We start from the raw sequence: 24,331 nt of genomic DNA, 5'->3' as shown, positions 1-24,331 counted from the left end.
TTTTCCTTAAGCTCTGTACTAAGGATTATATAACAATAATAACTAACGATGTATCTTGCTCAACGACATGCTTCTCTCTTTAACAAGGACCTTCTGACTAATCTTGTTATCTTTAGATGTATGCTGTGGGAGTGGGTCAAGATCTCTGTTGTGGGAGTGGGTCTGGTAAAAGTATGTAAGACCTCCATTAGACTAGCAAGGGGGGCACTCTCCATCCCCCTTTTGATGTCTATGTCAGAAGCTTTCTATGTCCCTTTTTATACTTTAATAAAACTCTGCTATACAAAAGCTATTGAGTGATCAAGCCTTGTCCCTGGCCCCGAAGCTAAATCTTCGGAGACTGTGAATCTGACATTGTTCACCATAAGCTGTCAAACCCAACACATTAACTCGTCTTCTCATTTAATTCTCACAACAATCCACTGAGGGAGGCTGTACCATAATCTGCATTTTCCAAATAAGGAACATAAAGCTTAAAAAGGTAACCTGCCCAAAACTGGACTTCTCTTGACTCTGTAGTCAAACGCTTTCACTTCTATTGCACATTACCTTAATCCTCGATAAATGCTTTAGGGTCTGATATCTAATTTTTGCTCACTGGCAAAACTGTCACTCCTCCAACTTTTTACAACATTCATATTATTTCTCATGGTTAATTACATTGGCATTCACTATACAATGAAGAGGGAAATGGCAACCCACTCCAGTATTCTTGCCTAGAGAATCCCATGGACAGAGGAGCCTGGCAGGGCTATAGTACATGTGGTCGCAAAGAGTCAGACATGACTGAGCAACTAACAGTTACTATATAAAATACTTATTTGTGAATATATCTGTATATTTTTATATGGATATATATTTGCTGGTAGTTTTTTTCAGAAATGTTGCAAGCATGAAAAACATACTCTAAAAGTTATTTCTGCTTTTACATTTTGTTGTTTCTTTAGAAAAATATTTTGAGATTATTGGTATGATAATGGCACTGTTTGATCAAACCAGTCAAACCTAAAGGAAATCAGTCCTGAATATTCATTGGAAGGACTGATGCTGAAGCTGAAACTCCAATATTTTGGCCACCTGATATGAAGAACTGACTTATTGGAAAAGACCATGATGCTGGGAAAGATTGAAGGCAGAAGGAGAAGGGGACGACAGAGGATGAGATGGTCGGATGGCATCATCAACTCGATGGACATGAGTTTGAGCAAGCTTCAGGAGCTGGTGATGGATAGGAAGCCTGGAGTGCTGCAGTCCATGGGGTCACAAAGAGTCAGATGTGACTGAGCGACTGAACTGAATGGCACTGTTATGAGTTGGTACCTTTTTCCAAAGCTCTGCCCCTTCATTGACGGCACACAGATTGATAAAGCCACCTCATCCTTTAACCCAGACTCAATACCTTGACCTTTCTTTGCCCTGAGACTCCAATATATGCATATCATGTTTTGCCATATTTTATGTAATTCTGCTAGAATTTATGGATTTCTCATTCTGATTGCTATATAACCTCTGTTGCTGGTTAGTAATGTTTAGAACAGTAGAACTCATACTCTAAGTTACAGAAACTTAATTATGGACAAAAATGTATTAAAGTCATTGTTTTTATGTAATTCCACACATCAGTGAGAGGTGAGTCAAGAATTCATCTTTATTTGTCCCAAGAATAAAATAAAATTGTAAAAGAGGACAGATTCTGCCCACATGTTGGGGAATCAGGAGTTCTAGGTTTGAACCCTAGTCACTATACTCTCAATCTTGCATTCCTTAATCTGTAAAATGGGGATACTTGTACCTACTTCAGAGTTTGGGGGAAAAAAGCTTGATAAAATAATGTCCTCAAAATGTCCAACACAGTGCTTAGAACGCAGCAGATACTCTATACATTACTGTAACATCAGACTACTTGTCAAAAAAACTATTCAGAATATCAAGATACTTTTATACCAAGTTAAAAAGCAACATAGATAATACTGAAGAATGTATTGCAGCAATGAGATAATTGCCCAATAGTTTTTTGTTTAAAGAATTTCTCTTCCCCTTACTTCCATATAAAAATAGAGAAAGCCAAATTGTTCAAAAAATGCCTAGAATATAATATCATGCAAGTTTATTTAAAGAAATTTTTCAGAGCTATTTCCTTCCTGTTACAAAATGTTATCTTGACAAAACCCAACATTACAACTGTGTAGACTGTGTGCTTGAACTTGACACTTAAAACTACACTCCAAATTCATTTCTGAATGTCTGCCAATAAGTTCAATCAATCGCTCAGCCAGTCTATTGTTCTAATATTTATAAATTACCTACAATAGGCCAAGCAAGGATGTGCTTGGTAATAGGACTGCAAAAACAAGTAAAACACCGAATTACAATGTAACTGAAAAGAAGTCACATAAAACAATTACAGTAGAATGTGATATTAACTAAAATAGGTACCAGCAGAAAGGTACTAGAGCACAATGTAGGAAATACAAGTAACTCAGCCTTGCATGAGGGCATCAACAAAGGTTTCCTGCAGGAAGTCATCTCTATGATGAATCCTGAAGAATGATCAAGAATTAGTTGGAAACAAGATGAGAAAGGAATCTAAAGACGGAGCACTATTTGACAAGCTAGAAGATAAGAAAGACACAGAATAGTCAAGGAACTAAAAAGTCATTCAATATGGCAGCAACACAGAATATGACAGTGAGAATATATGGTTTGAAGCTGAAAAGGAGAATAGGATAAGGATCATGAAGAACCCAGGATGCTACATTTAGATGTTTGGGATTAGTCTTATGAACTTCTAAGACAGGTAGAAATCTGGTCATAATTGTGTTTTACAAATATCACATGTGTTGCATCGTAGAGTAACAGTTGGAAGAGTAATAATTTCTACAGTAGAAGACTAGTTAAGAAAGTCATGGTGTATTCCACTCTTGGAAGGAATGTAAATTGGTGCAGCTACTTTGAAAAACAATATGGAGGTTTCTTAAAAAGTTAAGAATGGAACTACCAAAATAAAATAAAATTAAACTAAAAAAAAAAAAAGAATGGAACTACCATAAAATCCAGTTATTCCACTTCTGGGTATTTATCTAAAGAATGCAAAAACACTAACTCAAAAGATTTATGCACCTTGATGTTAACTGCAGCATTATTTAGAATTGCCAATATATGGAAGCAACCTAAGTGTCCACTGATCTATGAATGGCTAAAGATGTACAGTGTACATGTACAATGGAATAGTATTCAGCCTAAAGGAGATAGAATCTTGTTATCATGACAACATGGATGGATCTTGAGAGTACTAAGTGAAATACATCAGATGGATAAAAACAAGTATGTATGATTTCACTCATATGTGGAATATAAAAGCAAGCGAACAAAACAAAAGCAGCACATAGATACAGAGAACAGACTGATGACTCCCAAAGAGGGGGAGGGTGAAATGGATAAATGGAGTTACTTGTATGCTAACGGATGGAAACTAGACTTCTGGTGGTAAACACGCTGTAGTGTATACAGAAGTCAAAAGTTAACATTGCACACATGAAGCATATATAATATTATAAACCAATGTTATCTTAATTAAAAAAAATTTTTTTTAAAGAATTTCTTAGTGCATTTCAAATAAAAACCAAAGTAGAATTGAGTCAAATAGTGTCAATGGGGGTAGGGCAAAAATGAAAACTGAGCGATATTAAGGAATTAAAAATAGAAAGGACTTGGACATTTATAGGATGCAGGAAGTGAGGAAGAAGGGAGTAGTTAAAGATGACTTCAGAGTTTCTGTCTTGCACAGGAAGGTGGGTAATCTTGAATAGGAATCATGAAAGGAATAGGTTTGAATGGAAGTACATGAGTTTAATTTGGGAACTTCAGGTTTAAGGTGCCTAGGGGAAATACAAGTGAGTGAGGTGACATCTGGATAGTAGACACCTGAATAATTGGCTTAAAGCTAAGGGAAAGATCTTGTTTGGAGATTGGGAGCTCATCAGCACGAAAAGGAAGCCTTTGAGAAGGCGAGTTTATGGGTTAGGAATCCAGTCATGGTGAAAACTGACAAGGAACCACAAGAAAAGGAAGCACAGGTGACATCAGAGAAGAAACAGCCAGGGAGGTCGGACTATGAAGTCGGGAAAGATAAGGGAGAACATTCTGAGACAGGACCGGCCCACCATGCAGATAATTCTGGGTGTTAAGGGAAGGTGGGGCTCAGAACCCACCACTCTTTCAACTTTGTTTTCTACAAATTGGTGCTACATTGTTTAGAATTGTATACAAATGTTCGTTTTCTCTTTGCTCCATCCTCAGAATATTTTTAAGTAGAAGGATAGAAGAAACCTAAACATCTTAACAAAAAGACTGTTGGAAGTGCGTTTTAATGTCAATTGCTTCTCAAATTAATAGCAATAAAACTAAATTCAAATGTACTAAATTTTTTCCACATGACAAATTATTCAATAGTATTGGGATATTTAATGAAGTAAATAAAATTCAAGGTCCTAACAGTCACAGAGCTTTTATTTAATGTTAAAGATGTATGAAAATTCCAAAACAGGAGAACAGCTCAGTGCCATATGTTATGGTTACTCTGATCTGACAAATTTCATACTCCATGAAATATGGTTGACAATCCACAGTAACCTATTTGCAAAGTATTCATTTGCTGTTTACTTTATGCAGAACCAATAAAAGACTGCCATTTTATGATCCATTAAAAAAGATGAAAAAATTAAATAAAATTGTGAAAGACATTTGCTGAAATAAATAATTTACCTCCAATTTGCATATACTGAAAATTAAACTGGTAACTACTCAAAAAGTTATTAAAATTATGTCAACTGAAGATATTTTGAAACCAAGTGCTACTATTTAATACTCTGAAGAGTTTTTTAAAAGTTAGCTTTATGCATAATAAATTATGAGTTGAAAGTCAAATTTCATATTTGTGAATAAAGATTCAATTTCTAGTTATGAATATAGATGTAAATTAATGTTTCATCTAAGAATATTTTCTTCAAAGGGTAAAAGGATAAAATAATTAAATAAAATAATTTCTTTTTGAGATACTCAATATAGTTATATAAAACTGAAACAAATACACTGCAGTCAGGAAGACTGCTAGATTTTAGAAGAAAAAAATGCTGTATCAGAGAAGTACTGGATCACATCTAAAGTTGTATTGGAAATGTTTTCAGTATTACACTGAAAATAACCCCTTTTTAACTGCATTGTGTATTTTTTAAAAGTGCTCAAATGATGCTTGGAAAAGATCACTCGATTTTTAGTGTCTTTCATCCAAAAATGTCAAATGTCTTAATAATAGTAAAATCTTTAATAATATAAAATTTAGAAGTAGATCTATATGAGGATTTAAATACATATTTACTTCCCCAGAGGCTTAGTTGGTAAAGAATCTGCCTGCAATGCAGGAGACCTGGGTTCAATCCCTGGCTCAGGAAGATTCCTTGGAGAAGGAAATGGCAACCCACTCCAACATTTTTGCCTAGAGAATCCCATGGACAGAGGAGTCTGGCAGGCTACAGTCCATGGGGTTGAAAGAGCTGGACACAACTTGGCGACCGAACTACCACATCTTCCGTATCATCACATGGCTGTCCCTCCTGGAACACTTTTAGTTACCAAAACACTCACTAAATGATTCTAATTTTTACAGAACTCTTCCTTATACTGAGCTGAAATGTGCCTCCCTTTACCTTTCATTCTTCTCTTGTTCTTGGAGCAATACAGAATAAATCAAATCTATCTTTCACACAACAGACCTGAAGTTTGAAGGAAGCTGAGGTGTCACATCTAGATTATGTCTTTTTCAGTATTTTAACTGCATCCTATTTAACATTTTAATACTTGACCACATTCTGTTAGCCACCCCTGGATGTACGTGAATTAATTATTGTTTCTCTTAAAAGGTAATTTCCAGAACTGAAAATCATATTTAGGATCAAGATTCAATGCAGATTAGGTGAATTTATCACATTTACAGGGCTTCCCTGTGGCTCTGGCTGCCAGTGCAGGAGACATGGGTCCATCCCTGGGTTGGGAAGATCCCCTAAGGAAATGGGACCTCACTCCAGTATTCTTGCCTTGGAAATCCCCTGGGCAGAGGACACTGGCTGGTTACAGTTCATGTGGTCACAAAAGAGTCCAACATGACTTAGTGACTAAAAACAACAACAACATATGTATAAAAATGTATAACAATTGGCCACCATGTGACCTAGTGCTCTTGAAATGAGTGGCTGAGCTCCCCTACAGACATTCACCCCAGCACAAGAGGCTGTCAAGGTTGTAGCTTGGTGTCTCTGGCAGGCCAATGTCCTGGCAACTGGAAGGAAACCCACTGATGGACACATTCACATCTAGAATGTCTGCTATGGGGCCTGAGTGCTGTGGATGCTTCTGGGCATGCTCCATCCTCTGGTCCCCTACTATAAGGAGTTCATCTCAGGCCACGGCTTTGCTCAGAACCAGCTTGTTATTTGGAAGCACTCAACCACGGGCTTCCCTGGTGGCTTAGCCGGTAAAGATTCCTCCTGCAATGCAGGAGACATGGGTTCGGTCCCTGGGTCGGGAAGATCCCCTGGAGAAGGGAATGGCAACCCCCTCCAGTGTTCTTGCCTGGAGAATCCTATGGACAGAGGAGCCTGGAGGGCTACAGTCCATGCGGTCGCAAAGAGTTGAACACGACTGAAGTGACTCAGCACACATACTGAGAACAACCATGGCCAAGGTGGCTAAGGTCACACAATTCAGGTCTTCGGTCCAACCATGAGCTCAGCAGGGGCCCTGCAGCTATGGCACGGCTCTGATTGGACCCTGAACAAGGGAGGACGTGGGAAACCAGTGCAGCAAAGCCACCTCATCTGCCACGTCACCTGTTGAGGACCAATTCATCACCTCAGTTTTGAGTGCTTTTTAAAGAGTTTTTCTGATTAAAAAATTGTGTGAAGTCTCCTTCTCAAAAAAAAAAAAAAAACTGACAAGATAAAATTCACCTAACCATACAAATATATTAAAACTGTTCATGTGAGAAGCTAGGCTAAAGGCAGAATTTGTCAAACCAGGAAAGGGAAATGGAATCAATTTCATTCCAGGCAAAATTAATTATACTGAAAAAATAACAACACTGAAGAAAATAAGATTCTATCACCAAGTCAGGCTCTAACCCCAAGTCTGCCACACATGCATCTCCGTGATCCTTCAGTATCAGCTGCTTCAAATTTTCCCTATACACTGATGCCCCACCTCCTCTTACTCAAAACACTCTGTCAACTGTCTTTCCGCACAGCCTTTTAAGAGGACTAATACTATCAGTTTCATCTGATTGAGATATTTATTTCATATTTGCCAGAAGATTCTGGCCAATGTTTTTGAAAGCACATTTAACTATACCATATGCCTCCTTAAATCATCTCTATCAAACAAGCTGTAGGATAAGGCTCTGGTTCATTCTGTTCTGTTTTTCTTTCTTCACAATGTGTTTATGTATATTTACCCAATTTGCTCTGTTCTTCTTGCCAAATTACAGGTTTGAGATCTCAACTAGTGCAGAGCAGCTGTGCTATTGTTGATGTCTTACCAAACAAGGGTCAGCAAATAAGCCCGTTCTGCGAGAATGGCGACACTGCAAATTCCACTCGAAAGGCAACTGCCCTCGAAAGGGTGGGATCCGCAGGGCTTCACAGAGCCCTTCCTACTTAAGACATTTTGGTACAAATAAACCACTGGCAGAAACTACCTTCCAATCTATACATCTTTCTAGGTAAGACAATATGTTTAACCATAGGACATTTTTTAAAATTAAATTGTGTCCAATGGGAAAAAAAATAGAAAAGAACTACCTCCTTTACATTCTTTCTGTTTAATGACTAAGAATCTGTGCATTTTGGTGTAAAATTCTCTACCAAACAAAGAAATGTAATACACAGATATCCCCTCAAAGAAAGGACTCTAAAGACCCATTCCAGCAATACTAAGCAATGATATACCCGGAAAAGATTTGCCCAGATAGCTTTAACTTTTGGTTTCTCCCTGACACGCTGCTGTACATGCGTGCAAAGTCACATCAGTTGCAACCCCATGGACTGTAAGCCCACCAGGCTACTCTATGCATGGGATTCTCTATGACATCAATTTCCAAATGCAAACTTATGTCCTAGCTACCCTGCTGCATTCTTAATTCCCGTCGCCAAGAAAACATCTTCATGTGAAGCCTCTTTCAAACCAAAATTCATGAGCCCTGGATTTTTAAAGGGATCATCCTCAAAGAAAATGTATTTCAGGAAGTAACATAAAGATAAGAAAGGGACTGAGCGAGCACTCTAATGAGATGAGGCACATGTCCGTGGCTCCAGCTCTGAGACTGTGCATCTGGCTTTGAGGCTGTCTGTCTAGGGTTACTTCACCAGCATGTTGTTAATTATTTAAGTGAGAGAACAGGGGGAACCATCACCACATCTGTCACCCTCACACAGGAAAAACCTTCATTCATTGTTGGGCCAGATGTGTTTATTTGAAACACGGACTAACTAGCGACTTAATGGGTTTGAATCCTCAGCCAAAAGCTAATTAGACAAACATAGTAAAGCATCAGTCACCTTACAAGGCTAAACTGTTTCAGTGGTGTTGATTTTAATCCAATCTCATAAGAGGCCTCATCACCTACAAAAATATCTGAAGGAAATGCAAGGCAGAGGAAAGGTCCAAATGACTTGCAAAGTACTTAGTGGAACACACAATGATGTCGCCAAATGTCCAACACAGTAACAAACAAAATCTTCTCCAATTTTGCCTCAGTGGTATCATGTACTTGATACAAAACAGAGGAAAGCAAAAATTATTTTAGACAGATCTCCTTCCAAAACACTCTCAGCTAGCTTATAGGTGAAATAGTAACATCCAAAAGCCAAACAAAGGATGATTTCTCAAGCCTGATATTTTTTAAAAATCATATAAGACATAATAAATATCAGGCACAAGAAACCATCATTTGTCTGGCTTTTGACATTAATATTTCACCCACAAGCAAGCTGAGAAGAAGATTTGTCTACAAATCACTAAAAAATTCAGGCAGTATGTGTGGCAGCCTATTCAAATGGGGACTGTGCCCCAAGGCAAGTTCTACAGAAAACGAATTCAGTGTTGGACAGAACAGACATATTGCATTTTATAAGTACTTTGGAGAAGAAAGTAAGCTGTCTTACCTTACTAGTCATTACTATGAAAAATCCAACTTAGTTTTCTGCTCTCTTAAATGGTATGACCCCCAAAACAGAATTCTGATCATCTTTCTCCTACCTAAAATACCCAGTAACCAAATGCACTATTTTAGTCCATACATAAATAATGAATCAAAACGTTTGAGAAACATGTAACAAATATTTCACAAATCTATTATGTGTCCAGCATCATGTCCACCAAGAAACAAAACAAATTCATTCTAGCAGGAAGGAGACACAATAACAAACAAACAAATGCTTTGGAGAAAAAGTAAACCAAGAAAAGGAAATGGAGAGTGTTCGACTCAAAGGAGGGAGTAGACTGTATGATTAAATAGGGTAACTGGGAAGGGCTTACTGAGAAGATAATATATAAACAAAACTTGAAGAAGTTGGGCAAGTGAGACAAGAGGGGAGGAGCCTCTTAGGCAGCGAGAACAGCAAGTGTAAAAGATGCTGGAGTGGGAGTAAGCTCACATGGTTAACGAAGAGCAAAGAGGCCAGGGTGCCCATAACAAAGGGGCAAAAGAGGATAAAGTCAGAGATGCAGCAAGGGCCAGATCCTGTAGAACCTTGTAGAACACTGACTGCAGTGATTAGACTTTCAGTGTAATGGAGAACTCATTATCAAGGATAAGTGAAGGGGTGATATAAATTGATCTGTTTTAATAGAATCACTGTTGCCAAAGTCAGAAGCAGAAAGAGTCTCTGAGACGCTAATAACCTAACCAAGAACTGACAGTGGCTTGGTTTAGGATATATCAGTGGAGGTGGTGGGGAAGGACTGGATTCTGAATATATTTTGAAATCAGAGCTGAGATTTGCTGATGGCCTACATCAGTTCAGTTCAGTTCAGTTCAGTCACTCAGTTGTGTCCGACTCTGCAACCCCATGAATTGCAGCACGCCAGGCCTCCCTGTCCATCACCAACTCCCAGAGTTCACTCAGACTCACGTCCATCAAGTCAGTGATGCCATCCAGCCATCTCATCCTCTGTTCTCCCCTTCTCCTCCTGCCTTTAATCCCTCCCAGCATCAGAGTCTTTTCCAATGAGTCAACTCTTCTCATGAGGTGGCCAAAGTACTGGAGTTTCAGCTTTAGCAAAATTCCTTCCAAAGAAATCCCAGGGCTGATCTCCTTCAGAAAGAACTGGTTGGATCTCCTTGCAGCCCAAGGGACTCTCAAGAGTCTTCTCCAAAGAGATCAATAATGACTCAAAGTTTTTTTTTTTTTATTACCTGAACAACAAAAAAGGATGGAGCTGCCAATGACTAAGATAGAGAGGACAGCTCTGAAAGCAGACTGGGGGAACAATCAGGGGAACCAATATGGAGTCAGAGATTCAATAAAATAAGACCAAACTTTAAGGCAATAGATTTACCATTGTTAATACAGGACAGTATTGTTCAGAAAGACACTGAGCCCCACTGTGCCCTTGGGGTAAAGATGGCTCAATGTAAAATGGACAGGCCTTAAATCCCAAAGCAGTCTAATTTGATATAAGCACGTTACCAGTAATGCTAAATTATTATATAACAAAGAAAACAAATACTTTTTTATAGAAAGAAAAAAGATTCTGATAGTCTTGCTTTTATAAGTTATACAGCCCTTTATAACCAATTTAAAATAGAAAGCTGATACCACTCCAGTTCACTCAGTTGACCAGAACCAATGTCCAATAGATATCCTGCATATTTAAGTATCCACATAATTCAAGTGCTCAAGTCAACTTCAAACTGCTAAAATAACTTTCTTAGGTTCCACAAAGGAAAATATAATCCTCCCTCTCTGAACTGTATCCTATTCATTATCCTAAATGTTGGAGAAGACTCTTGAGAGTCCCTTGGACTGCAAGGAGATCCAACCAGTCCATTCTGAAGGAGATCAGCCCCGGGATTTCTTTGGAAGGAATGATGCTAAAGCGGAAACTCCAGTACTTTGGCCACCTCATACGAAGAGTTGACTCATTGGAAAAGACTCTGATGCTGGGAGGGATTGGGAGCAGGAGGAGAAGGGGATGACAGAGGATGAGATGGCTGGATGGCATCACTGACTCGATGGACATGAGTCTGAGTAAACTCTGGGAGTTGGTGATGGACAGGGAGGCCTGGCGTGCTGCGATTCGTGGGGTCCCAAAAAGTCGGACTCGACTGAGCGACTGAACTGAACTGAACCGAACTGTTGAACAACAGAACATGTGAACTATTCATGGTCATTTTCTGCACAATAAAGAGAGCAGAGGGAAAAGTCACAGATGAAAATATTAAGATACTGATAAAATTATCTGTGTATTTTAAGTGACTAAAATAATAGCCCTTCCTCTAAACTAAACAGCTTTTAGTTTATCCAGGTATCATGGTTTATTGCCACACCAAAGAACATAAAAATATAGACCTTAACAGGACGGGGACACAACTTAAAGAACAAATATTTCCTAGTCTAAGTTGTGCCTTACTGAGCCACATTCCTTTTGCTCTTCAATCTTAATATTTAAATACTATAGTAATTAGTCAAAATCCCACTTTTGAAATTTGTGTGTGTGTGTGTAAATTCAATACACTAAAATTCAAAACACTGGCCATGGCTTTACTATTTAAAGACTCTAACAACAGATCTCCAACCTACCCAGATAAATATTTATAGAGTCTTTTAATCAATATTTAAGAAACAAGATAAAAAAGACTTTACCAATTTCAAATCTACTAAGAAACATATAAAGTACTAACCAGAGTGATTTGCCTAGGTTTTACTATTCCATGTTCAATCTGTATATCAACAATAGATAAAACAACTACTGCGAATTGGGTCACAATTTCCTTATAATTTGTAGCTAAAAAGTTTTTAAATGTTTTAATGAAGCACTTACTCTCCAACTTCATGCAGGGTAGGAGCAGGACAAAGCATAGAATTCTGTTCCACACTTACTGGCTTTTCATCTAGAAAATAAGATGCCATTGAATTAATAAGGGGCTTTATGTATCTCATGCAGATTTATTAATGATATGAAGAGATACAGCAATCAGTGTTCAAATGTGGGGCATTAGATACATCAGCATGAAAAAACAAAAAGATACTCATCTAAAGAAAGAAGAGAAGGAACACAGAATGAAAAATAGAGATTATATGCCTTATTGATATACAGTACTGGTAAATCATAAATTATGATTTTTTATATAACATTCACATATAGTTTGTAGATACTATAAAATTATCACCTTTTCTCTCTCAACTTTGTCAATATATTCGACATTCAAGAAAAAATGATATATATTTTAAAAGCAGAATTTTAAAATGATAAAGATAAATATCCAAAGGATAATAAATTTATTTCAAGAGCTTAATAAAATAATTGGGTCTATAACATATAAACAGGCTTCCTAGGTGGCTCAGTGGTAAAGAATACACCTGCCAATGCAGGAGAGCAGGGTTTGATCCCTGGATCCTCTGAAGATCCTCTGGATAAGGGAATGGCAACCCACTTCAGTACTCTTGCCTGGAAAATTCCACAGACAGAGGAGCCTGGTGGGCTATAGTCCACGGGGTTGCAAAACAGTCAGACACGACTTAGCAACTAAACAACAACAAATAATATATAAATACATTTTATAGAATACTTAAGTTGCCTTGCAATTTTCATAGATATGAGAAAAATGATCTAGACTATAAATATTCAGAAAAGCTACATGATCAGATAGATAATCTTAGAATGCAAATTATGAAAATACAATCTGACTCAATTTATTTGAGATTTATTTTAATAAATTTAATCTTATATAGCTAAACATAAAATATGTTTCTATTACAATAAACTCCAACCCATAATCAAAAGAAGTTAGGTAAAGTTAATGCTTAGATATAGATGACTACTAAATAAAAATACTAAAATAATTTTTCCTCTTCAGTTGTAGAACCTACTAACAAGAGAGTTCGTTACAAATATTATTGCCTTTCCTTACCAAAATGATGATTTTAATAGAAAAGATAGGAATTAATGATACCATTTACCATGCTGAGACCCTTAACACTGTAATTCAACAAACATATTGAGCAGTTACTTTGCATGCAGACAAAGCTGTGCTAAATGGAGAGTTTATAACAATCAGATAAACAACAAAATTGTAGATGGTCCTTTCAAAAAATATTTCTACCAGAGTTCACAGAGTTGCAGCATCTGCCTTACAGTATAAAATTTCAGAAAACAATATAATCACCAACGAGTAGAAAAGTCTTAAAAGAGACCCAAAAAGCCCAGAATATTAAGATCTATTTATTTAAAGAGGAGAAGTTTTTCTCAGAATAAAGATTAAAAATGTTGCACTCATCTGCTTTTTTGAAAGTCAAGCTAGGCAAAGTGAAATTTAATTCCTTAAATATGATAATCACCAACAAATAATGTACCAGGGAGACATTAGAGACATATCTTTAAGGCAAGAAGTCTGTCCTCAGGAAACTGGCTGACAACTTATTTGCAAATTAGACAAAGACAGAAAGTGACAATAAAATGAGGTAATAAGTAGTAAAGTAGTCCAAGACTAGGTAGACTTTCAAGCAAGAGTAACAAGAAACAAATGTGGAGAAAGAGACAATTAAATCAGGGGGTGAGTATAGTCCACACAGAGAAAAAACTGGGTTCAACTCTCAGCTCTGCCCAGTATTAGTTGCGTAATCACAGACAAGTTACATGACTCTTTCAGCCACAAGGCCATAATTTGTATGAGATACTTCAGATACAGTCCAGCATTTAATAAGTTATGAACAACTGTTGCCATTATTAAATAACTATTAAGTAACTATTATTACAACTTGCATTATTATTGCACTTCCTTTCTTTACTGATTAAAAAAAATATAGCTCTGCTGGTTTCAGCTGAGAAAAATACTTCATGCTGAAATACTGCACAGATATTAAAGCAATACGGAAATTATGGACACATACCCATCGTGTATGTTTCATTTACAGTGTAAGTACAGAGAACACTGCCTTTCCGACTCCCCAGGTTGAATCCTCTTCCATTCAAAACAACTTGAAATTCCTCTAGAAGTAAAAGGAAGAATAAAAAATGTAAATGCTACTTTTCAAGAACAACAACAAAAAGCATCACTTGAATCAAAAGCATCAAGGTGCAACGAATTTTTTAATACTATTCGGTCAACTAATAACAAAGGACATGGTCTTACTAGTTTTCTTAGACCTTCCAATGAAATACAGTGGAGATACCCTTCACTGCCAGGTAGAGATGCATTATTTTACATTTTGAACAAAGTGTTTTCCAATAATAACCAAAAAGAATTGAAGTGTAATTGACCAATAGAATTGAAGCACAACAGTCATCCCAGACAGATACTGTACAAACTTGCCCAAATTCTATCCTGAGGAAAATATCTGTAGGGATGTCTTAGGTACTGAGGTATGAGAATGTGAAGAAGTTAATGCCTCATTTTACCTCGTTCTTAGAACAGTCGTGTGTTGTATTTTCTTTAACCTATGACACCCCATACAGAGGTTCTTTAACAGCTTCTTCACATATCTAATCCTACTTTTAATTTGTTGCATACAGACTTGTAACTCATCAAAAGTCAGGCATTTTGGACTAATAATAATCTGTGGCCAATTAGTAAAAGAAGTTGATTTGACTCATACTCTGTGTAAGAGGAGCAGTCACTAAATGTTAGAGAGTGAAATAATATGTTAGAAGAAAAGTTTAAATGTTTATATCTTTGCTGCTTAGCTGTAAGAAGATATGTCAATTCTTTTAATAGTAATTAACTTTCAATCCTCTTCAGAGATCCCCTACGCAAGATAATCTAACACATATCTAATAATTAGCTGTGGAAGAAAATGCTGCCATGCCACTCTTCATTCAGTGTGTTACTGAATGTAAAGAATGTTCTTATAAGTTACAATAAAGTGCAAGTGAAATGTAAAATGTGACTCAGAAAAAGAACATGAGCTTTTGGAGTTAGACAGACAAGAATCTAACAGGACATTTACTAATAGCAACTACTGAATATATTTCTGTCTCAGTTTCCCCATCTGTGAATCCAGGATTATAAAACTGCTGAATAGTGTTGTAAGGATTAGGCCAAATTATAAATGCAAAGAACACCATCCCACTCTAGAATGTTCAAATGCACTATTTCTCTTAAACATCTCAATAATCATTAAGGAAGGGTGGGTCTCAAAGATGCCTGCAATGCAGGAGTCCCTGGTTTGATTCGTATGTCAGGAAGATCCCCTGGAGAAGGCATAGGCTACCCACTCCAGTATTCTTGGGCTTCCCTAGCGGCTCAGCTGGTAAAGAATCAGCCTGAAATGCAGGAGACCTGGGTTCAATCCCTGGGTTGGGAAGATCCCCTAGAGGAGGGCATGGCTACCCACTCAAGTATTCTTGCCTGGAGAATGGCCATGGACAGAGGAGCTTGGCAGGCTACAGTCCATGGGGTCGCAAAGAGTAGGACATGACTGAGCAACTAAGAACACAGAACACTAAAAGATGTAGAACTTCATCCCATGTCCAGCAGGTGGAAGGCCACCAGGCCCAATATTTAACTTTTGAAAGAAAAGTTGGGTTAAAATGAACTCCAGGTTAAAACTTGAAGAAATTATATAGGCCACAGAGAATCCCACTCTCTTTGGGTTGGATGGCTTGAAAGTACTAAAACCTGAGTCTGTTTTTTAGCACCAGCTGATCAAGCCACCTGCTGCTTTCCTGCCATCCACTGTGAGCTGGCAGGGACGTACTTTGGCCAGGTCATAAAAGCATGGAGCTCAAAGTCTACAGATACATGCCTGTTTGTATAATCAGATAAAAGAGAAAATTTCCTATTTTATTTTACTTGTCATAAGAAAGGTCTCAAACATGAACTAAATATACAGAAGATTTTAAAAGCCTGTCACACAATATGTTCATTATTTAAAATAACACTCCAATCTTAAAAATTTGAATTTAAAATAGAAATATTTCAAGGAATTATTTAAAAATTCTTGCAGAAAAAGATGCCAAAAAATTAATTTTGCTATTCTCTTTCCAACATGAGTTTCAAACCATATATTTTAACTAGGAAAAAAAGTACAATTTCTTACAAGGTATTTTTAAATTCTAACTACTTACGCCCCACACAGACACTCGAGGGCCGCAATTCCAGGATTTCAGTGCATGACTGAGCTAGTATCTAAAAAGGAAATAAAAAAGAAGACCAAGATATGTAACTAAATCATAATATGTAAAATGAATCATAAGATTACTAATAATCTGCGGTCCTCCCTTTACAATAAATGGCAGAGAAAATTTATTAGCCACATATACAGCTACCAAGCTCTTATGAAATTTCTGTGTCATCTTTTAGTATATATTTCAAGACTGCATTCTGTAGGAATGCTTATTTGATTAGAATAAATACAGATAAGCACAGATAAAAGGAGTTGTTGCTTCAAAGTCTGGGAGCCTTGGATATGAAAAGATAACTAAAATTTCTCAATAGCCATAAAATCAACGCTAACTTTCCCATCAAGCAAAAACAAGATAGCAAAATCAGACCTCCTATTTAATTATGCTAATTTAACATTTTCTATTAAAAGATTCAACATAATATCAATAAATAAACACTTCTTTATTTGACTCGGGCATTTCTATTCAATTTCTCTGCCTCAATTCCCATGGATGCTAATCCTCCTTATATGCATCAAACATCACACTTGCAGAACACAGGCCCCTTGTATGAGCCAAATATTATTCTCAAAAGCACAGACTCTCTTCTCTAGCATTCCCAGAGCACAGGAACAGAACAGCTCTTCTTAGCGTGTTCTGAGAGACAGAAACCACCATACAAGGCACAAGGCTACAAGTGAAAAACAACAGTGATGAAATAAGCTGCTCCTCATGGACTCAACAATCCTGCCTTTATTTTTAGAACTGCTCTGCGCTACATTAGCAAAGGCAGACAAGTTCCAGATGATCTTTGAAAGACATTCCTTTCTTGCTGGAAGTTAAGGACAGTCGATGTACAGTAGTTTCTAGCGTCTCCTCCTCATAACTAAAACAGGAAGGAAGGATGGTGGCAGGATATAGAAATGCTTTCCCTGCTTTCTTTAATAACAGTAGAAATATAAATTGTCAGACTCTAAAAATCAGCGGGTCAAACCATGGAATTTTTGTTGCTAAATATGCCCCTCTGAAAGAGGGTACACTTGTACTTTTTAGGGTCATTTCCCAGAGAATCCACTTTTCACATAGTGATTGAGGAGTAAAATACTGTAACTGAGAAATTCTGAGTGAGATCTATTTAAACTCCGAAATGACCAAAGAGATTCCACGGTCACCCAAAGACTGTCAGGGCCTCAACAACTCTTGGTCTGCTATTCTATCTCCGATAATCAACACTCACTCCTTTGAAGAGCAAGCACTTGTGTTCATTTAAGAATTGAGGATCACTCTCAAAAGTTAATGTGCCCTCTTGGAAAGAAAGAATCTCAAATCACTAACATCTTTAAACTGTTTGACATAATTCAGATAACAAGACTCTGAAGGGAACAGAATACAAAAGTTTTGCCAAAAGAGTAAGAAGCTAAAAAGGTTCCAGTTAACAAAATAGGTGCATTATTGCTCTAGGTTTGACCAGTCTGAGATAAAAGTGAGAACTGAGCCATGAAAATGGAAGGTCAAAGGAAAGCATCAGTTCAGTTCAGTTCAGTCGCTCAGTTGTGTCCGACTCTTTGCAACCCCATGAATCGCAGCATGCCAGGCCTCCCTGTCCATCACCAACTCCCGGAGTTCACTCAGACTCATGTCCATCGAGTCAGTGATGCCACTCAGCCATCTCGTCCTCTGTCATCCCCTTCTCCTCCTGCCCCCAATCCCTCCCAGCATCAGAGTCTTTTCCAATGAGTCAACTCTTCACATGAGGTGGCCAAAGTACTGGAGTTTCAGCTTTAGCATCATTCCTTCCAAAGAAAGCATAAACCCCCCAAATCTATTTTGGCTGGCAACAATTCTTGAAAGAATTTATTTGAAACCAAATCCTATTGAGAAGACTGACTGGTCTTAGAGCTGATAATCTTTTTACTATTCTAGTTATTTTAGGCACACCTTTATCAGCATTACAGAAAAATGTTTTGAGTGCTGAATCATCCCCTCTATTAGAACACAAACTCTTAGAGTATAGAAATGGGATCTCATACTGTGCAAGCCTTCCAGGAGGACCACATTGTTTTGTACTTGCAGTACAACCAAAAAAAACTGCTTAGAGAATAAAGACCAAACGTACTGATTAATGAGAATATTAAAAATGTCTAGTAAGCAAATCAACAATCATAAAAGGACTAAGATAAAGCAGAATAAAGTGAATTTATGTTTTTACATAAATGAGATGCCAATGTTGGAAAATAATGTCTCTGCCTACATGTCTTCCTGAGGGAGGTCTGTGCCTCTGTGACTGTTTTTCTTAGTTTCTTTCCCTCCTGTATTTGTGAACCACAGTGTTGTTAAAGGTTTTTAACCAACAGTTGAGCCCACAGGGTACAGACTGGGTTGGAGGTAAAAGTGTGACCTTCCAGTGGGGAGATGTCTGGGCAGAGAAATTGATGGTATATCCAAGACTGTCTGCAAGACCTGTGTTTATAAATCAGTAAAAAAAATCTATAATAAAAAAATAGCCCGAAAGATATAGAATTCTAAATTCTGTTACTTTGTGTAAAAGGTCTATGTTTCAGCTCATTGTCCCAAATTGTGAAATGCCTAAAGATGGTTTTATATATTTAATCTCTATAATAACAGTCATAGTCCTTTCTCATTATCAAAACTTTCTGTCCTATTTAAAATGCATTTGTTTTGAATGCCGCCTTTGAAACATATGATAGGACTTCCCAATGCAGGGGACAGGGGTTTGAACCCTGGTCCGGGAAGAGTCCACATCCCATGCAACTAAGCCGGTGAGTTACAACTACCGAGCCTGTGCTCTAGAGTCTGCAGGCTGCAACCACTCAGACCAAGTTCTGCAACTCCTGAAGCCCATGCGCCTAGAGACCACGCTCCCCAACAGGAGAAGCCACTACGATGAGAAGCCCACACACCACAAGAGATTGCCTCTGTTCACTGCAACTAGAGAAAGCACTCGTGTGGCAAAAAAAGACCCAGCACAATTATAAATAAATAAAACTACTGTAAAAATGTAAGGTAAAAAGCCTGAAGCACATTATCACAAGAAAATTAAAATCCAAGTAATCCCCCTCTTCTGAGTTGTTTGGAATAAAACTACAGGGGGAACAAGAGCATTTAGCCTTACAAATTATAATTACTTATTTTCTGTTGTTTCTAACTGTTTGCATACAATTTTGATATGTTATTTGCACCATTTGGACCATCAGAATACTCTCAATAGTTCAGTGAACTCTGTAAACATGGATACATGGAATTTCTCTATTTGGCAAGGGAGTGGGGTAGGATAAGATAAGGTTATTTACGCCCTCCTCTGGGTTAGTTTTGGTGAGCCGAAAGACAGGATGTAGCCTTAGGGGTCAGCTCTGACCATACTGCCAGCTGGCCTCTTACAGATGTTTGGCAGGAGATGAAAGTAGATTCCATTGTGCTGTCCCTTGCCTGAAGTTGAACTTGAATGAAGTACCAGAATAGTGTTTCACCCTGGGTATTCCAGGCATAGTCCAAATTAATTTCAATTGACTCTGCATCTAGCATCATGTACTTAGGTTGCAGGATTTCACTAGAGGCCAGATTTGCATACAGAGCAACAAGGGGGCAGACATGTACATTGGAGCTAGAATTGGCAAGACTTATGGCCATGTAAGAACCACTGCTAAGTCAGAGACACAACTCTTCCAAGAATCCCAGTGGCTACAAGGCAATTTCTTATCTTGCTTATCTATAGTGTTAGGATCAGATCTTTAAAATTATTGAATAATAACTACGTACATTAACAGTATTAATCTAGGAAACATTTACAGCAGAAATAACCAGAAAGCATCAGACTTGATTTCTTCTTTCTTAGCTATTTTAAAAGATACATATGAAACCACATTTTGATTGAGATCTGTAAGTTCCTGAATATGTTTACATAATGAACACATACTATAATAACAAATATCGAATATGTAGGAAGTAGTGTAAATCATATTATAGCCCCCAAAACTGCATACAATGAATATAGCTTTAGCCTTTTTCTCCTGGCATTGAAGACAAAATGAGATTAATTAGTGGAGAATTGTAGTTGGGCTGCATCCAAGATAAAATTTAGCATGAAATTAGTTAAGATGAGGTGACAAAGTCAAAATATTACTCAGCACCTACAGTGTCTTGGAAGTTTATACTGAATTTGGGAGCAATATCTAGGTCTTATGATTTGAAGACCAAACAAACAAGAAACCAAAAGACACTAAAAAAAAAAAAAAGCAGCTGTTCAAAGAGTGATTATAATATGGCAATTAGTACCTGATCAAATACATAATAAAAAACTGAGGATTCTAGTTTAATAAGGATTATTCTGAGATGTTTCGAGTTTGGTATGTTGAGCCTGGTACAAGCAAATTAAAAATATAACTTGTTAATTTCTCCAAAAAAAAAAAAATACAGTTTAAATAAACAAAAGGCCACTTCCTACAACTAATATACATCAAGACAGATTTTTTTAAATGTATATTTTTTCCAATTTCTAAATGGTGATGGTAAGGATACTATATTTGGAAAATAGAATAGAGCCCATTCCACATGAAACTAGGCAAACACTTTTTTTAATGAATGATAATACCTCATATTTAAAACCAATCTAATATAAAAAGTATATAGCACAATGTTATAAACAGCAGCTGCTTAGTTCATATTTATTGCATTAACTGAGTAAATGCAAAACTTTCTAGTAAAAAACAAGCATCTTGACTATAAGACAAATAAACAGGGTGTGTAACAATGGACAGTTAAACATATTTAAAATTAAAGAGCTTTTCAAATCACATCTTTGGTCACATACAAGGAAAGGAAAATTTATTTGTACAGTTCAAATTGTGGTACCCAATGGCACTAATAAGGCATTGAGCCAAATACAAAAAAGAAACAAATTTAAGATACGCACCTTCTTTTAAAAAGAGGGTTAATTTTTAGATAGGATATGTGGAAGAGAAAAATGAGATTAAATCCCATTGAATGGTTTCCTCTGTGACTTCCTTTTTAAAGGTCAGTTCTAAATAAAAAAAATTTTCCCCCAAACTGGATTATTTCTTCACCCTTAAATTCAATATGCTACCCAAACATCTCAAACATTTTCAACGTTATTCAAAATTCAAAATATTCATTCTAGCAATAATTTTCTAATACTGACTTTGAGTAAATAACATCACATACAACAGAACATTATAGATAATTTACAAGTACCCTCAGTGTATCCTTAACAAATAGAAACTGTTAATTTGCATGACATACGGCATGCCAGAAAATATCAGTAAGGATAATAAAAAGGTCTGAAAAATATAATCTGTTTTTTTCTGACTCACTGAAAGTCTTTAAGCACAGCAGGAGTTCATCCCAAATATGAAGGAGTCCAAGTTTAAATCTCATAAGGAAAAATCAGTGAAGAATATTAGTTCCCAAAAAGAGCTCCCCAAAAAATAAAGATTTAGTAATTAGCTACACATGTACACAAAATAAGAAACTAAAACAAATGGAAAGATGTTTCTCACAATCTTTTCCTGTTTGCTTTTTACCTTTTAATATTTAGATACAATTTTTATTTTCTCTCTAGCTGTAAAACATCCTACCAAATATATTTTTCTTTAAGAGGTAATGATTCAATGAAAACAATTATAACTTGCAGTCACATGTTTGGTTGTGTTTGTTTTTTTTAAATGCTTGGAGCTTCAAAATGCCAGTTGCTCAATACAGCATGACCCATTTCTAAATATGGATTCTTTCTCCCTTTGGGTAATATAAGCACAAGTGATAAATTCTAAACAAACTTCTACTCTAATAAATCTAGTGAAGAATGTAAGTTACAATCATTGCCTTCTACTCTTCTCTGCTCCAAACATAACAGATGAGCAGTTCTGAGTATAATGTTAGTAAAATTATGCCCATATCACAAATTGTGAAACAAAATACTGAAATGACATTTAAAGTTCTTCCTCCTGTTATAATTGTAATTTTCATAATAAATCATATTAGCAGGTCTTCCTTTCTCACTATAACATAAAAATATGCCCCAAACTGGACTGTGATACAAAACAAAAATTTATATGCCTCTCCTTCTTTTTCTTTTGTTCAGCACAAACTCAGAATAATCATTTAATGCTTTCTTAATGGATGAACAACAGACTTTACATTAAAAGTGCATTAAAATTATGGGATTTACACTGATGGTACATTTAATGATAAATCTTACCATTTTATCCCCCTTTTCAATGTCCTACTTAACCGAATTTACTTTCACAAACAAGTGAGCCTCTAAAAGTTTATCTTGTTTTGTAGCCCAAAAGATTAATGTTAAGAAATAAACATTTGACACTTAACTTTGGCGATGCAACCTAATACTACCACTGAAGTTTTCTCACAATATATCACAGTTGTAATCATTTATCAAAAATGGATTTTATTTCCTTATACTACAATCCCCACCAAATAATGAAAAAGAAAAGAATAATATTAAGTAAAATTATCATGCAAATACAAATAGACCATTGCACAAAAGATGTCAAGATTATAAAATTTCAGTAAATTAAATGAATATTTTAAAGTGAACTTTCTATTGGTATTTTTTAGTTAATTGGAATTAGGAAGAAATGAAGTACCTTATTAGAATATGTTAAAAATATTTTAAATATATTTTAATATAGTGGACTGTCATAGCTATTGATTTTTCTTCCCTATCCTTAACATTTTTTCATCCTTACATATCTATAAACAGTGTTGCCTTTCTACTGGAAAAACTGTTCTTTATTCCATGTGGTTCTGGTGAGGCTATCAATCATGACACCTTCTCTTTCCGCACCTTGTTCCCAACCTTCCACCATGGGAGTGAGCATGTTATTCAGGCTGGCCCAAATATGTCTGTTGACTATGTTATCTATTATAAGAATGAGCACTTGACCCAGCTGAGTCAATCAGAGTCCTTAACTGGGATAGAATAAACTGATGCTGAGACAATGGGCTTGCTAACTGAGGCCCATGGAAGCTGAAACCTTTGGCAATTAACTTTCCTCTGATGATCAACAAAGCAAGGAGTGAATGAGGCAAACAGATGCTGCTGCTGCTAAGTCGCTTCAGTCGTGTCCGACTCTGTGCGACCCCATAGACGGCAGCCCACTAGGCTCCCCCATCCCTGGGATTCTCCAGGCAAGAACACTGGAGTGGGCTGCCATTTCCTTCTCCAATGCATGAAAGTGAAAAGTGAAAGTGAAGTTGCTCAGTGGGACCCTTAGCGACCCCATGGACTGCAGCCTACCAGGCTCATCTGTCCATGGGATTTTCCAGGCAAGAGTACTGGAGTGGGTTGCCACTGCCTTCTCCAGAGACAAACAGAATCATAGGCAAAACTTAGAAAGGGAGAAGACCTTAGGAGTGGATTGGTACCCTGGATCCAACTGCACCTGGGGTAATTTCCTCCTCTGGACCACCAGTTATTTAGATAAGCCAATAACTTTCTTTTCCTTTCCCTTAAGCTACTATACACTTGGTTTTCGTCACTTGTAACCAAAAGTCTTAATACAGCAGAATATAAACAAAAGGATGAAATAATGTAGAATCAAAAGACAATTCAAAATATTCTCTGGTTAAAAAAAAAAGATGAGTTGATTTTTCTGATGCTTAAATACACCATAACTATATTATAAAAATATTTTCAAGGAGCATAGATTTTATTTATTCATTCACTGATAAATGGGAAATTGGGCAGTGTCTACTTACCAATACTGTATTAGGTACTAGACAAAAAAAAGGAGGCAGAGGGAAATACAGTCCCAACATTTCTATCATTAATGTGAAGGATGTTATGAAAAGAGACACCTCATCTACATTTAATACTAACGATTCTTGGATAAACTGAAGCCCAGGAGAATCTGACATACAGTGGGCCTCACATTACAGCCTGTCCCTTTTTAAAAGGAGTCCT

General features: G+C 36.7%; 1 protein-coding gene across 1 annotated transcript in view; it reads right to left on the bottom strand.

The window, feature by feature from the left end:
* Positions 1-24,331, bottom strand: part of ANTXR2 (ANTXR cell adhesion molecule 2) — a 171,562-nt gene that overhangs the window by 112,698 nt on the left and 34,533 nt on the right. Inside the window, exons 8-10 of the mRNA XM_006048760.4 lie at positions 16,339-16,399; positions 14,163-14,261; positions 12,094-12,163 (exon numbers count right to left, since the gene is read on the bottom strand). Coding sequence (XP_006048822.2) covers positions 12,094-12,163; positions 14,163-14,261; positions 16,339-16,399 — 230 coding nt within the window. The remainder of the gene's footprint in view (positions 1-12,093; positions 12,164-14,162; positions 14,262-16,338; positions 16,400-24,331) is intronic.

Source organism: Bubalus bubalis, chromosome 7 (genome assembly GCF_019923935.1).
Source record: "Bubalus bubalis isolate 160015118507 breed Murrah chromosome 7, NDDB_SH_1, whole genome shotgun sequence".
Lineage (NCBI taxonomy): Eukaryota > Metazoa > Chordata > Mammalia > Artiodactyla > Bovidae > Bubalus > Bubalus bubalis.
The sequence above is the reverse complement of the archived record's forward strand: the minus strand, read 5'-3'. Positions and strand labels throughout refer to the sequence as shown.